The sequence below is a fragment of the Muntiacus reevesi genome, chromosome 1 (assembly GCF_963930625.1).
Source record: "Muntiacus reevesi chromosome 1, mMunRee1.1, whole genome shotgun sequence".
In the NCBI taxonomy this organism is placed as follows: domain Eukaryota; kingdom Metazoa; phylum Chordata; class Mammalia; order Artiodactyla; family Cervidae; genus Muntiacus; species Muntiacus reevesi.
This window is the reverse complement of record NC_089249.1, coordinates 41370855-41388028: the sequence shown is the minus strand read 5'-3', so window position 1 is coordinate 41388028 and position 17174 is coordinate 41370855. Positions and strand designations below refer to the sequence as shown.

At 40.0% G+C, this 17174-nt stretch overlaps 1 protein-coding gene across 1 annotated transcript in view; it reads left to right on the top strand.

Moving 5' to 3' along the window:
• FAM234B (family with sequence similarity 234 member B) overlaps nt 1-17174 on the top strand; it is an 83951-nt gene that overhangs the window by 10024 nt on the left and 56753 nt on the right. The window contains exon 2 of the mRNA XM_065941033.1: nt 7968-8099. Within this exon, the coding sequence (XP_065797105.1) occupies nt 8009-8099 (91 nt within the window). The 5' untranslated portion in view covers nt 7968-8008. The remainder of the gene's footprint in view (nt 1-7967; nt 8100-17174) is intronic.

The following is a 17174-nucleotide window of genomic DNA, read 5'->3' as shown; positions in this document are numbered from 1 at the left end:
TCACCCCTGGGTCATTCATCCCAGCCATAGATTTATCACCTGAATCTAACCATAAGGACAACAGAAACCACATAGACACAAATTCCATGAAATTACTGACCTGTATTCTTTAAAAATGCCAGTATCTTAAAAGACTAGTGAAGGCTGAGGGATTGATCCAGGTTGAAGGAGACTAAGGGCTTCCCCATTGGCTCAGTGGGTAAAGAATCTGCCTGCAAAGGCAGGAGATGCAAGAGACGCGGGTTTGATCCCTGAGTCGGGAAGATCCCCTGGAGAAGAAAATGGCACCCCACCCCAGTATTCTTGCCTGGAGAATCCCATGGACAGAGGAGAGCTACAGCCCAGAGGGTTGCAAAGTGTTGAACATGACCAATCGCCTATGCATGAAGGAGACTAAAGAAACGTGACAGCTAAATGGTGTCTGCGATTGTGGACTGGACCTTGGCCTAGGAAAAAAAGCTATAAAGAAAGTACTGGAATAATCATTTGCATTGGAATGAGGACTTCAGATTAGATAGATGGACCAGAGTTGGAGATCCCCATGTTGATGACTGTATTGTGGTTGTGTAAGAGAACATTCTTGTTCTTAGGAAATATACACAGAGAATTTAAGGGGTAAAGAGGGCACGGTCCATGTAAACTGGGATGGGATGGTGCAGAGGTGAGTTAACACGCACACGCAGTTTCTCTCTCTTCTAATATTTTAGTGTCCTTCTGGTTTAGTATCCTCCACCGTTGGGGTTCAGCCCCGGCAGATCTAGGAACACTTAAGGGATGAGTGTCGTCAGCGAGGAAGAAGACAGACACACACAGAAGGATTCGTAGAAGAGGTAGCTTATTTTATTTTTAGGATAGCTCAGTTTTTATAGAATGAACATTACCCACCCCCCCTTAAGTCACCACATATTACATCAGATATTGGTTTCGTGCTCCTGTCAATATTTTTCTTTCCCATGTTTTCCCCCTATGCATTCATCTAGAATGTTTCTGATTACAGGGTTTTTTCTTAAATGTCCCGTACATTAATCTTCTTCCCTCAATGGCCTAACATTTTCATTCTAACAGAACAATGTTTTACAAATCTCAGGTATAGTGTAAATTCTTTGGACAATAAAACAATTCATGGGAAGGGTCCCCATGTTTGACATTTCTGAGAATAGTACCATGAGAAAAACCTTGATATTTTTCTTTACCTGAAACCACAAAATCTCAATTTACAATGATTAACTATTAAACAGCAAAAACACCTCTAAAGCAGCAAAACACCTCTATTAATAGTGAGATAATGGCAGTGAAGCTGGTTAATATAAATCTTCTATTGAAATCCTATGTACCCCATTTCCTAACTCTACAAAAATACCCATAATCTTCCATGTTGTTTAAAGAAAGGGAAACAGTGGACAAATAGCAGCAAGGAAATAGCAGTAATGAAAACCCTCTCAACCAAGGAGCAAGTAAACAAAAGCAGCATATCTACTTGTAAATCTAAATGCCTCTACTCTTTTCTATTCTAGAGCATTATAATCTTTTAAGCAAGCAGCTGAGCTATGCCTGTGGCCTTTTCCTTTATGACTTGATGTTTATGATGTCGTGTCCTGAGCCAGAGCAATCATGAGCATTTCCAAAAAGGCTTGGACTTTTCCAGGGAGGCCTTTTTACTATATATTATATTTCCAAAAATTTATAGAAAGCCCAGCAACAGTAAGAGAGAAAGAAGAAAGGGACATACCGGGCCCCTGGGACAACCTCGAGGGGAAGAATTGCCTTGCAGGTCCTCCTCTTGTCCTGTGACCTTGTCACGGCCTGGGCATGTCCTGGCGTCTCCCAACACTCCACCTGTACTGATCTTCTCTGCGCTCCTCAAGAAGGGAATCTTGTTCGAGATCAGATCCCTCTTCCTTTGCTTGGAATATTCTTCTGCTCCGAAGTTCATTTGGTTGACTCCTTCTCCTCTCACCTCTTGCTTCACCTCTTCAGAGAGACTTTCCTTGATGGGACCTGAACTGTTCCATCTCCCACAGAGCACTGACTACTAACTAAACATATAGAATTCATTTCTATATATTTTTTTTCTTGTGTCTGCCCCCTTTTACGAGACTGTACACAGCATGAGAAGAGGCATCTCGATCAGGACTCTGTTCCCCAGTAACTAGAATAGCGCCGGAAACCTAGGTTCTCCACATGCGCTTGTTGAATGAATGAAGGTGGGCCAGGGTGAGAGGGCAGGACTCCAGGAGAAAAGCTGGCAACATGAACATGATTATTGGAGAGACTGTATGTGTCCATGTGTGTGCTGGTGTCTAACACTCTCTTCTATACTAAGTACTTTTATTATTATTATTTAAATCAGTTTTTACCTTTTGGCTGTGCCACAAGGCGTGTGGGATCTTAGTTCCTCAACCAGCGGTTGAACTTGGTACCCCGTGCATTGAAAGCTCAGAATCTTAACTACTGGATTGCCGGGGAAGTCCCCTAAGTACTTTTTTTTAAGAAGAGGTAAGGAAAAAATTGAGCATATTTGGTATTTGAATCTTGAGGTTGATCACAATCAGCAGTTTTACAGAAAAAGAGGAATCCAAAGAGAGGAACTCTCTTGACATGTCCATAACTTAATTGTAGCATCAGCTATTTCTTTCTGATGGCAGGATCTATATTAAAATTGCAGTTAGAATGGAGAAAGGATCTGGTTCTTACTTAAATCTGCCTGGATGGATTGTCCTTTATTTTGAGAAGTTTCCTTTCCATCTTCTCCTGTTGAGAACGAGGTTATAATCTCCCCATTCTGAGGGGTCAGTGCCTGGGTCTCGTCTTTGGCTCTCTTCCTCTTCATTTCTTTGTGATTCCTCTTTTATAATAATTTCGTGTGTGGGCCTGTGATGTGTGCGGGCCTGTGATGTGACTTTAGTTACAATGTGCTCCTTGCATCTCCTGTATCACTTGGGAAGCCTGTTATCAATGCAGATTCTTTAGCCCCAAATCAGAATCTCTAGGAGGGGGCAACAGGGAAACTAACTTTTAAAATTTCATATGTTTTTGGAGTAAACTACATATTTCAGACACTGAAAATGTTCTGAAGGATGTGTTGTAAAGAGTTTCCAACTGGCCCCTCTTTTCCAACCACTCACTTCTCTTTCTCAGAAGTATGTATTATTATGTTAGCTTCATATATATTTTTTTCTGAAGATTTTTTTTTTGTACATAGACTGTCAAATACATGCATATGTTCTTCTCCCCTCTCCTTATTACACAGATGATAGCCTACTATACTCATGGTTCCTGTTCATTGTTCTCTTTTAATTTGCCTGTATATCTCAGAAATTATGCCAAGTTTTGGGGGGAGCATTTTTCAGTTATCATTCCTGTTGTTAATTTCTGGTTTAATTCTGTTATGATCTGAGAAATGCTTTTGTGTGACTTTTAGTCTTTTAAATTGGCTAAGATGTGTCTTATGGCCCAGGATGTGTTCTTTTGAGGCGAGTGTTCTGTGTGGGCTTGAGAAGAATATGTATTCCTGCTGTGGTTGGATGAAATAATCTATAAATGTTAACTGGACCAAGTGATTGATAATGCTGCTCACATCAATTATATCCTTATTAATTTTCTGCCTGCTTGATCTGTCAGTTACTAATAGGAATATGTTGGTGTCTCCAATTACAACAGTCAAAAGCAATTTATCTATTTCTGTATTCAGCTTGGAAAATTGGTATATCTTCTTGGAAAATTGACCCCTTTATCATTATGCAGTGCCCCTCTTCGTCTCTGAAGAGTTTCCTTGATCATGATTCATGACAAAATGTTTGGTCTAAATTTTTATCAAATCTATAGAAAATTTTTTTTGTGGCATTTTTAAATTCCCTCTTTTTTCCCAGCTCCTCGCCTCCATTTTTTCTCCTATTGTTATTTCTCTGAACAGCTGCTATGCTAATTTCAATTTGATTACTCAGTTTTGAATGGATTTCCCACCCTCTCCCACCCCCATGGAGTTGTATATATAAGAGGTGAGTGTATTTCTGTCATAGATGCCATAGAAAGAAGTTTCAGGATGGAGTGCTTAAAGGCCTTCTGATAACTTCTGCGCAATCAAACTTGAGAATCGTTGTTTTTGATTTTCATGGAGCTCAAGAGAATTGGTGGGGTATTTGAACCCAGCTAAGTTAGAACTGCATTTCTTAGAATTTCCTTCCTTGTGTGGTTCCAGGTTGAGGTTGGTGATAGAAGAATTTTGTGTAGGATCTTGAAAGGTGGAATGGAAGAAGCAGTCTTTTTTTTATATAATTTAATTTTTATTGAAGTATAGTTGATTTACAACGTTGTGCCGCAATGTTGAGCACAACAACATGGTGCTGTTCCCTATGTCTGTGAGTCTTTTTCTCTTTTGTTGATAAGTTCATTTGTGCCATATTTTAGATTCCACAAAGAAGTGATATCATATAGTGTTTGTCCTTTTCTTTCTGACTTACTTGACTTATATGATAACCTCTAGGCCATCCATGTTGCAGAGAGAGAGAGAGAGAGAGTTATACACTATACAGTTATAGTGTATACACTGTAACAGTTACAGTGTATAACTCCACTATATACATTTGGACATTCTTTTTTTTAAATATTCTTTTTTCACTATGGTTTATTACAGGGTATTGAATATAGTTATCTGAGCTATACAGTGGGACCCTGTTGTTTATCCACCCTATGTATGTATTAGTTTACATCTGCTAATCCCAAACTTCTAGTTCTTCCCTTCCTCTTCCTTCTTCCCCTTGGCCACCACAGGGCTGTTCTCTATGTCTGTGAGTCTTTTTCTGTTTTGTAGATACGTTCATTTGTGCCATATTTTAGATTCCACATACAAGTGCTCTCATGTTATTTGTCATTTTCTTTCTGACTTACTTGATAGTATGATAACCTCTAGATCCATCCATGTTGCAGAAACAGCCATTTTTTTTAATGCTCTCAAGGTCAGTGGAGGGCATCAGTTGCTACTGCAACTCAGAGACATCATTACTGATCTGCTGGTTTATCTTGTTGGCCTCGAGCAGAAACCTGTAGCTCCTTCAGCTCCCGGTGGAATTTTTCCTTTGACTTCTCTGTGCTTTTGGGCAAAGGGGAAAATACAGCTCCATGATGAAAGATGACAGAGTCTGGAAGAGTGAGTGCAGCCCTGGGACAAAACAGAGAATGAGTAGCTGTCCATACCACGTTAAAAAAAGAGAAAAGCATTTGGTCCTCTTTATTGCTCGGAAATGAAAAGAAGGTGCTTGCCGGATCCGTAGTGTGTACCACGTAACAGAATCTGTGTTGTTCTGTTTCAATAAAGGTGTCACATCTGGTGTAGCACCTGTGACTGGGACAACCCTTGCTTCAGTTTGTATCAGTTTGTAGTAGTTGTAGTTGTAGAGTTCCCCGGTGGCTCAGATGATAAAGAATCTGCCTGCAATGTTGGAGACATGGGTTTTACCCCTGGGTGGGAAGATCCGATAGAGAAGGAAGTGACAACCCACTCCAGTATTCTGGCTTGGAGAATCCCGTGGACAGAGGAGCCTGGTGGGCCAAGTCCGTGGGGTTGCAAGGAGTTGACGGAGCGACTAACACTCAGTAGTGAACCAGCAGCTGTCAATCTTTTTTCTTTTCTTCAGAATTAGAAAGGTAAATTAAACTGGGAAATGATGGGGACCATCATCTTTTCCTCCTTTAATTCTTTGAAGGTGGTACTGATTTCTGTAATTCTTCCCAGTATATGGTATTTCTTCTGATCCACACTATCATGGGCAGAAGAGAAGGCAGGAAATTTCAGAGGCTTTCACTTGGCCATTTCTACCCTAATGACTGTTACAGAACAGGCCAAGGAATAAATCTGAGGGTTTTTCCTGTTTTTAAGTATTAATACATCCATCCTAAGGATGCATTCAGGGACTTACCAACCACTGGCAGATCTGTGCACCCATTGTATCCACCATGAGATGAACTTGGGCTACGACACCATATCTCTCCCAAATTTCTTTTTATTTCTTTTCTTTTTTTAAAAAAATATTTTATTTATTTGTTTGGTCACACCAGGTCTTAGTTGTGGCATATAGGATCTAGTTTCCTGACTAGGAGTCAAACGCAGGCCCCCTGCATTGGAAGCATGGAGTCTTAGCCACTGGACTACCATGGAAGTCCCCCTATTTCTTTTCTTTTTTAAGAAGAAAGAAAAGAGAATTTTGTTCGAGTTAAGTTGAGGACTATAACCTGGGAGACAGATTCTCAGAAGCTCCGAGAACTGCTCCATTAATCAGGAATTAGAGATGCAGTTTTATACATTTTTTTTTAGTTTTATACATTTTTAAGGCAAAGAAATTATGTATCATATTGGCAGCATTGTATCCATAGTTCAACCAACAAGGTTTTTTATTTTTCTTTTCAATTATGCATGTGCAGACAAGACTTTGGTCAATGTTACCCATTGTACCCTTGTATGAGATGAAAAAGAATATTAATCATAGAATTACAATATTGCAATGCTGGCATCTGAAGAAAGGGGTTAACTTTTTCTCACAGATTTTTGTCCTGTGTTGAGGAGATCTAGTTAATGTATAATGGAGGTGCACTTTGCACATTGGGAAAGGCCTGCAACAAAGGGGGCATGTCATTTTTCTTCCTTCCTTTTTCTTTCTGTTTTAGTTTGATTGTCCTGCCACAGAATATTTATGATTTTCTTCATCAGGTTTCATCAAGTACCAGTTCCTAAAAGTCTAAGCCTGAATGTGTACTTTATCTCTCAGCCACAAATGCTATGTGTTTCCAGTTATATTTGGAAAATAGTCTAGGCTGTATCATCAATGTGTGTTTCATAGGTAGTGTTTATAAACTGCTAATGATCTCTATTAAAATTTCAGTATTAGAATATTTCAAATTTCTTGTACCTTTTCCATCTTCATAACTTCTTCAGCTTCTGGAAATTTTTAAAATTGTTTTAGGAAGATCCCCTGGTTCATCAGGGTGAATCGTTTTCCCAAATTTAACATGTTTGGATATGTGTTCAATACATGGGCTAGGTTGGGAAATATATTTTTATGACATTGTGTTGAGTTGCTTAGTCGTGTCTGACTCTTTGTGGCCCAATGGACTAGAGCCCACCAGGCTCCTCTGTCCATGGGATTCTCCAGGCAAGAATACTGAAGTGGGTTGCAATGCCCTCCTGCAGGGGATCTTCCTGACTCAGAGATCGAATCTGACTCTTATGCCTCCTACACTGACAGGTGAATTCTCTACTACTAGACCATTAGGGAAGTCCCTGTCTAACACCTTGATTTTCCATTCCCATACATGCCCCAGTTCCTGTTGCTGCATTTTGGCCAGGTATTCAGATTCACACACTGCATATGCCATATGCTTCCAGAGGAGGAATTCCCCGCTTGGGTCCTGCTCAGACTTGCCCCTAGTCATTGGTTTGAAGGCAAATGGGTAAGATGGAGCCAGAGCTAGAGGAAAGCAAGCAGCATTTTGTGAACTACCCGCCTCCGGTGTGGTCTGTTGGGGGATCTCCATTCGAATGAAGTCTGTACTCCTTTAGCAAGGGGGAGGGAGCAGCTTGGGCCAACCTGGAAGATTAAGAAGTATTGGGGTTCCAGGTAGTTAGGCCCTTGCACCCAGATATCCCCATCTTAGGTCTCTGATTCCCACTATCATCATATCATGTCTTTAATTTTGACATGAGACCTCTTTAGGCTGTTGTTCAGTGTTCTTCAAGCTCTGTTAGCCCAGCAGTTTGGTATCCCTGGTGGCTCAGTGGTAAAGCATCTGTCTGCAAGGCGGGAGACTCAGGTTCGATCCCTGGGTCGGGAAGATCCCTTGGAGAAGGAAATGGCAACCCGCTCCAATACTCTTGCCTGGAAAATTCCATGGACAGAGGAGCCTGGTAGGCTATACAGTCCTTGGGGTCGCAAAGAATCGGACACGACTGAGCTACTTCACTTTCACTTTTCCAGTATTCTTGCCTGGAGAATCCTGTGGACAGAGGAACCTGGCCATGGGGTCTCACAGAGTCAGACATAACTTAGTGACTGAACAACAGAAGCTGTTAAATCCTGAACTTGTTGTTCAGCTGCCTGTGAAAAAGGGTAAGAACCTCTTCAAACACTGCCATGGAGGCTTTCTCACTTTCACTGTAGGTCTAGAGTCGTCCGGTTAACCTGAGCCCATCTTTTAAAATTTGTATCTTTTCTTTCTTCAAGGCTTTTAAGACCATGAACAAAAGTCAGCCGAAGACTATGGTCTTTCTTACTTAGCACCAGTAATCAAGTCCTTACCAGGGTTTGACCTATTAGTGACTCAGTCCCACAGTCCTTTTTCGGAGGGGCCAATTGTTTTAGCCTAGGTGCTTCAAAAAGGCAGAGCCTTCGACAAGGACTTGGGTGATGATCATTGTTCTGGAAAATGATCCTCCAGGGAACAGAAGGGAGAATGAAGCAGGAAAGGAGGAAAAGATGACCTGCGAGCACCTCAGTGAGTGGATCCCCTCTGAAGAACTAGAGCTTCATGCTGTGATGGATGCTGGGAAGTCACGCAGAGCATGCATAAGAACTGTTACTTGAAAGATAAGAAAGCAATGTGTGTGCTGACTCCTGTTCTCATAGGAGGATTGCCCTGTGGAGTATCAGTTCTCTTGCAGTTCTAGTTTTTAGAAAAATTTGTTGGTTCTTTCGTATCCTCTAAAGGTGATCAATGAAATTTTTTTTTTTAAGTATCATTATAAACATGTGGATTTTACTGTATTTTATATGTTTCACTGTACTACAGTCATTATTCTTTTTTCTTCCAGTTTTATTGAGATATCACAGACATCATTCTCATGCTCAGACATCATTCTCATTCTCATGCTCAGTCGTGTCCGACTCTTTGCAACCCCAGCGACTGTAGCCCGCCAGGCTTCTCTGTCCAGGAGGATTCTCCAGGCAAGAATACTGGAGTGGGTTGCCATTTCCTCCTCCAGGGGATCTTCCCAACCCAGGGCATACAGCACTGTATATGTTTAAGGCATACAGAATAATGCTTTGGCTTACATTCATCGTGAAATGAACATCCGTTATCTCATATAGATGCAAAATTAAAGAAATAGAAAAAAAAATTTTTCCTTGTGATAAGACCTCTTAAGATTTACTCTTTTAACAACTCTCATAAATAGCACACAGCAGTGTTAATTGTATTTATCATGTTCTATGTTACATCTCTAGTACTTATTATAACTGGAAATGTGTACCTTTTGACTGCTTTCATTGAGTTCCATTTTCTCCCACCTCCCACCTCTGGTAACCCCAAATCTGATCTCTTTCTGTGGGAACTTACTTTGAAACTATGGAAATATCTTCTTCCTCATCAAAATTTCTATTTATTTGTCTATTTCATTATACAATCATTATTCCTATTGATAATGCTCTATCTTTGGCTATTGGGAGCCCCTTCAAATTGTTTCAGTTTTGACCATTGGGAACTCCTTCAAACTGGCTCCTGTGGACTTTTTGACATGATGCCAGTGAACTTTAAGAGCTTCCTTCTTTCTAGTATGACTTGGTATTGCAGGCTCATTACTGCTCCAGACAGGAATTCATCCATTTTTCCCAAGCAGCCACGGTTCCTTTTCGTGGGAAATGGTATTTAGATAATACAGTCTGGCCACTAGGGGTCCCCATTGGGCTGGTCATTGCTTCTAGGTCGTTTGCCTGGGCCGCACTGGAAGCATATCTATCTATCTATCTATCTATCTATCCTATCTATCTATATATATATGAAAATATCTTCTAAGTTAATACTCATATTTCCAATTCAAACATATATATGTTATGTAAACATATATACCTTCTAAGTTAATACCGATATTTCCAATTCAAATAAAGTATTACATTTTCAAAACCTAACTTCTTTGATTTTATATTTGTATTTCTTTACTCTTACTCATTAGCATCATTACTTAATTTGCTTTCACTTATTCTATGTCTGTATATAGTAGTTTCAAGCATCATTAATTAATTATTTATTTTCTTTATCCTATTATATGTATATGGAGAAGGAAATGGCAACCCACTCCAGTGTTCTTGCCTGGAGAATCCCAGGGACAGAGGAGCCTGGTGGGCTGCCGTCTATGGGGTCGCACAGAGTTGGACATGACTGAAGCGACTTAGCAGCTTTTAATATGTATATATGTGTGTTTAATAGTTCTATACTTTTATTACTAGCAATATGACCCTTGAATACAATTTAAGATAACTTTGCAATTCTATTTTTCCTTTGGACTGTACCCTATAGGAAAGGTACAAATTGCTGTATTTTGAAGTTATTGAATTAAACCATCTCTATATAGTTAAGCCATCATCTTGATATATTTGATTTTTTGTTCTCAATTTTCAAGGATTAGTATTTTCTCATGTTGATTTAAATTTGGTTTTATGAGTACATAAACCATTTATATTGTTTTGAAGTTAAGAGCTATAAAACAAAGTATTTTCAGAGAAGTTTAGCTTCTAACCCTGTTTCCTCAAACCTCCTTCTTTCCTCCTAAAAGTAACCATTTCCCACGCCTGTGTGCTCAGTCCCTTCAGTGGTGTATGACTGTTGGCGACCCCAGAGACTGCAGCCTACAGGCTCCTCTGTCCATGGAATTCTCCAGGCAAGAATACTGGAGTGGGTTGCCATGTCTTCTTTCAGGGGATCTTCCAGACCCAGGGATTGAACCAGCATCTCTTACATCCTGCATTGGCTGGCAGGTTCTTTACCATTAGTGACTCCTGGGAAGATCCCAACCATTTCTCATTGCATTTTAATTTATTCTTCCATTTTTGAAAACATACATTTTCTCATTTTTCCTCCATTTTTTGGTAAAGGTAGAATACTATTTGTTTTATCTTGCACCTTGGTTTTTTCACTTAGCTGTGTGTCATGGAATTTATTCCACAGTGGTACATAGGAAACATTTTTTTTTTTTTTCACAGCAGGATTGTTCTCCATTGTATGAATTTATCCAGATACAAATGGAAGACAGCACCAAGAGATTTGGAACCAGTAACTAGAAGGATAGAATTATCACTTGTGTAATGGGAAAGACAGCAAAAGAAACAGGTTTTGGGGAGAGTATCAAGATCTTGTTTGGTTGAGGAGGCATTTTGTTTGAGATGCCTATTAGACATCTAAGGAGAGTTATTAGTAGACAGTTTTGGATAGATGAGTTGAAGTTCAAGGTGGACAAAGAGGCAATGATTGCCTCACAGCAGAGCAAGGAAGAGGCTGGAGGAAATGTAAACTTGTTTCCACTAACCCATTTCTGCCAGCCAGTCTTCTGCTCTGGGCTCTAGCCAGCCCATCTGCCTCCACCCCTGTCAGCTGTACCGTTTCCACCTCCCCAGAGGTCTCTTACGGTCCATGTCATTAGTTCCTGGAATTCATGTTCTCTTGAAGCTTCTTCCTTGTTTGATTTTGGGGAAGGGAGCCAACAATCTGTGCCAGTTTTCTATCTTTGCAGGAACCAGAAATTCTATTTGAGTTTTAAAATTAAACAAGGGAGAGGAATATTTATTTTTTCAAGAGGAAAAAAATACGGGAGGAACTGCAGTTTATTACCTCTTTTCAAGTATCCTATGAAAACATCCCAAAGAGATTGAAACTGATTAGAGTCAGGTTCAGGAAAACAAAGATTCAACAAAGTTGGGAACTACAAACTGAGAAAATTAAAAATTGACTCTTTATGAAGAAATGTTATAAGGCCTCTGAAGTTCTACTATGAGTAAACAAGTGTCATATGTCCTTAAGAGGTATTTCCCTAGTCTGTAGCATGCATGGGAAAGATTTCAGAGTTCATCAGTATTTGACAGACAAGTTACAATCAACCTTAAATATGATCAGTATGAAAATAATAGGAGGGGTAGATTTTAAAATGAAACTAGGTGACATAATTTGAGGTCAATAAAATAGAAAAAGATATTTAAAAATTTTGATGGAAATTAACATCTACATTTTATATAAGTTCTCTTGATTGACTCTAGGTTCTTGGTATTTTTTCTTTTCTATTTCTGTCCTGGTAGCAACTTAAAATTTTTTTTTACAAGTGTTACCTGCTTATTATCCGGTAGTACAAGTGAATATGGAGTCAAAAGTGAGAGTTATCTGATAAAACTCTCCTTTCATGAATGCAAGACAATATACCTCCCAGAGATAAACATTCTTGGCAGGTTTTGCATTTCTCTTTCCTGTCTTAGTCTGTTTAGGCTGCTCTAACAAAAATATCATAGATGGAGTAGCTTATAAACAATAGAAATTCGTTTCTCACAGATCCAAGGTTGCGAAGTTCACCATCAAGATACAGCAGGTGGGGTGTCTGATAAGAACCTGCTTCCTGGTTCATAGATGGTCATCTGCTTGCCATGTCCACAGGCAGCAGAGACGAAGGAGCTCTGTAATATTCTTTTAAAAACGATGTTATTTATTTTTGGCTGTCTCGGCACATTGGCTCTTGAGTTGTGGTTTGTGAGCTTAGTCGCCCCATGGCATGTGGGATCTTAGTTCCTTGACCAGGAATCGAACCTGTGTCCTCTGTATTGAAAGGTGGATCCTTAACCCCCTGGACCACCAGGGAAGTCCCTGAAGGGCTCTTTTATAAGGGCACTAATCCTAAGAAATTTCAAGGTCTCACCGCTAATGTAATACCATCACATTGGGGATTGTTTCAACATATGAATTATTTTTTGGGGGTGGGGCACAAATATTTAGTCCATTGTACCCTTTTAGACACATTTAACCATTTTTACATACACACACATAAAATAGATCATTATAGATTTATTTCTGAAATTTATCACGGGTATGTTCTCATATTAGTACATTTAGATTTATGTCATTATTTTCAGTAGCTGAAATTCATCTTGTACAGATATTAGCAAACTGTATTTTTATTTAATTGAAATGACATACAAAAAGATCTAATTGAAGTGAATCATACCTTTTTTTATTCTTCTTTTTTAAGATTTATTTTATACCTTCATTTAAAATTAAATATTGTAAACTGAAGTAGTACTTGGTCATGGATCCCAGTTGTATCTCTTCTTTTCTAAGTTGCCATTTTGTAACTTCTGTACCTTCCCTAAAAGACATCACAAATCCACTGATCTGTACTGTAAGGCTAAGGTGTGGGAAGCAGTGCTTTTTTAATGGAAGCAAATAGACTATTACATCCCTTATCTTTAAGACTGGGGAGTGGAGGAAAATATATTCAACAATTTTTCAGATAAGAAAACAGAGATGTAGGATTAAAATTAAGGTTAAAAAAGAATTTGTTAGGGATTCTATGGGATAGGCAGAAAAACTTCATACAAAAACCCTTTCTCTAAGGTGTTTTCTCTTATTTAAGGTTGGCCTAGTAAAGAAGAAAGGAGTTTCATTCTTAGACATGAGAACAAAACCTCAGGTCTTTGGGGTGAGCCCAGAAACAGAAACAAGGAGAGATTCTGTGATGTCATAGGTCAAACTAGCTCCAGGTACATTCTCTTCTCTAGGTAATCCAATCTTGCTCTTCAATGGGCATTTTCAGCTTTTAGAATACATGTCTAAGGTCTTTAGAGATTTAAAGCCCAAGCAGTGAGAGAAAACATTTCTAAAGGGAAGGAGAAATTAATGCCATAAAAAATGTTTTCTCTAAGGAATATGAGGCTTGACTGCTGAAGGAGAAATTAATGTCAAAGGAAACTTCTTGCATTGGGAAACAAAATTTCATGTACTTATGAGAAAGAGGAAGGAGGAGGGAGAGAAAATATTTTTGATAGAAAGGAGGACATGACTTCAAGCAAAATTTCATAAGAGTCCTGACTCAGTATTTCAGGCCTCAGAAGGGTTACCATACGGAATGAGGATTAGGCCTTGTTCAGTGTGGCTTTGGGAGGGAAAATTAGATTGTGGGGTGGTGGTCATTGGTAACCATTACAACATAATCCAGTAGTGGATTTCAGCTGCATAACCACCAGCTCTCAGGAGCTGATAATGTCCAAGCAGGGATGAAGTGACTGAGGATTACAGAAGCAATTCCTACTCGGTGGGGATTAGATTTACAGACCTCTGAGACCTTCCAATATTGAGATCAGCGCTACTAAACACACACTTGAATCCCCTTCAGCTGGTCTGACGATGGACATGGTGAGGAGGTGGGTGTTGGGGGTGTGTGTGGGTCTGTTGTCATAGACTTAGTGAATAGGGTGGCGGGGACCTTAGGAAATATTTCTAGCAGAGCCTCATCAGTACAAGCAGTCTGATTTAAAATATATTGCATGGGACTTGCCTGGTATCCAGTGGTTAAGATTCCACACTTCCAGTGGAGGGGGCCCTGGTTCGATCCATGATTGGGGAACTAGGATCCCCCATGCTATGTGGCCAGAAAATACATGAAGTGAAGTGAAGTGAAAGTTGCTTAGTCGTGTCTGACTCTTTGTGACCCATGGACTATACAGTCCACGATCTCCAGGCCAGAATACTGGAGTGGTAGCCTTTCCCTTCTCCAGGGGATCTTCCCAACCCAGGGACTGAACCCAGGTCTCCCGCATTGCAGGCGGATTCTTTACCAACTGAGCTACTAGGGAAGCCCTTATACGTAATATATATATATACATATTGCAAAATTCCTGGGTGTGTGGGTGGAGGCAGGGTCAGAGAGCTACCCTACGGAGAGAAACTGGAGCTGGCAGGGCAGTGTTACGGAATGGCCCATGTGCTGGAGGAGATTTAGAGCACTTCCACCAAGAAACTTCAAAGCCTGGGATGTCCTGAGACACAGATCCCCAACAGAAACCCCCTTTGCCCCTGTCTGAAGGCAATTTGTCCTTTAGTCTGAAATTGCCATTCTAGATTTACATAGAAGGCATGAAATTAAAGTTAGTGGATGAACAGCATCTGAAGCAAATACATTGAGTGTGATTAACATTAAAGAAGATTTTTATTCATTATTCCATTTTAAACTAAATTTTTGGCCAATTATTTTCCTTTATACATAAGAACATGTAGTTTTGCATGTACTAGAAACTGGAAGAGATGGTGTGTCATCAATGAGATTAATATTTTAAAACCTGGGTAATGATGTCATAGAAGACAGATTGAAAATTAAATTGCTATTTCACTTGGAAGTTAGTTAGTTAGTGTTAGTCGCTCAGTCATGTCCATCTCTCTGTGACCCCATGGACTGTATCCTGCCAGGTTCTTATGTCCATGGAATTCTCCAGGCAAGAATACTGGAGTGGGTTGCCATTCCCTTCTTCAGGGGATCTTCCCGACCCAGGAATTTCACTTGGAAAGAATTATATAATATAAAGCCAAAAGGCAATGAAATGAAATTCTTCAATGTGTAATATTTCTGGCTCTAGTTTCAAGGTGAAAGAGAAACAAGTGACACAGATTTTTCTCAATAAGAGAAGTCAACATTCAGTATTGAAGGCTGAAAAGAAATTTGTATTCTGAAAGAGCAAGTTAACATTATGTGAAATGTCTCTTATCGGAAATCTACTTGTCCTAAAAGATTTTATTACTGAAGGAGAGAGTGGTTGTATGTAAATAAAAATCTCTTCAATAAGACAACAGAGTTCCACCACTTTAAGGTCAGGGTATTAAAGAGAAACATAAAAATCAACATGTTTCACGGGAATAAGGAAGTATAAAAGAATAAAATCTTATCTCTTCTGGCGGTTGAATGAAATACTCAGCTGTGTCTGACTCTTTGTGACCCTATGATCTGTAGCCCACCAGACTCCTTTGTCCATGACATCTTCCAGGCAAGAGTACTGGAGTGGGTTGCCATTTCCTACTCCAGGGGATCCTCCCAACCCAGGGACCAAACTTTGCATCTCCTGCATTGCAGGCGGATTCTTTACTGCTGAGCCATCACGGAAGCCCATAAGAAAAGCTTCATGTAAATCTAAGAATCCTACTACAGCCCATGGAATTCTCCAGAATACTGGATTGGGTAGCCTTTCCCTTCTCCAGGGGATCTTCCCAACCCAGGGATCGAACCCAGGTCTTCCACATTGCAGGCAGATTCTTTACCAACAAGCTACAAGGGAAACCCAATAATCCTACTAATAGTCTTTAAAGCTATTAAATACTGATGAGGCAAAAACAACACCAAAACCCCTGAGGTCCTTAAGGAGACAGACAGAGTGAAGAAGAAATATGTCTAATGTCATGGATGAGTAACCCCATGCCATACCTTCTCTCTAAATAATCCTCCTTGGTTTTATTTTCAGGTTCTCCCCAAATTCCCAAGTGGCCTTTCTCAGCTCGACTGTACGTTGATGCTTTTTGGTCTTGAGATGGAAATTTCAGAGCCTCAGAGCTAGAGGCCATCAGAGGATTTCTTGTCATTGTGACCTTTATGACTCCTGTCCTCTGCTTGATATTGTCTTCCTTAAAGTTCCCAGTGGTCCAGGGACTTTCCTGGTGGTTTGGTGGTTAAGAATTTACCTGCAAAACAAAAAAAAAAAAAAAAAGAGGAAAGAAAAGAATTATCCTGCCAATTCAGGGAAGGTCCCACATGCTGTGGAGCAACTAAGCCTGTGCATCATGACTACTGAACGCCACGTTCTCTAGAGCCTGTGCTCTGCAACAAGAGAAGCCACTGCAACGAGAAGCCCAGGCACCGCAACTAGAGAAAGCCTGCTCACAGCAACGGACCCAGCACAGCCAAAAATGAAAAATAGATAAATTTTAAAAATTAAAAAATTCCCCTGTGATCCTCCACCCAGACTCAGTGTGTCTATGTCCATAAGGACATGGAGAAGAGAGGGCAATTGAGTGTCTGCAGGTATGACATGTCCATGGTGACATGTACAAGGACTTAGATTGTTTTTCACCCCATGTGGCAGAGCAGATACTATGGGTTCATGGAGATGTGCCATGACATCCTCTACTTCATTTGGGTCACCAAGGGGCAAGTTTACTCCTGTCCTCTTGGAAGCATGAAAACATACAAGCTCAGTGTTTTCTGGAAAGAGCAGCTTTTAATGGTGTAGGAAAATCCTGATGCTTGTGTTTGCTGTTTAGCCTGGCTTCTGGGAAGAAGTTTTATGAATTGCGTACCTTGCTTAAGTACAATAATTAGGAAAGTGTTAGCGTTAGTCCCTCAGTCATGTCCAAGTCTTTGCCCCCCATGGACTGTAGCCCACCAGGCTCCTCTG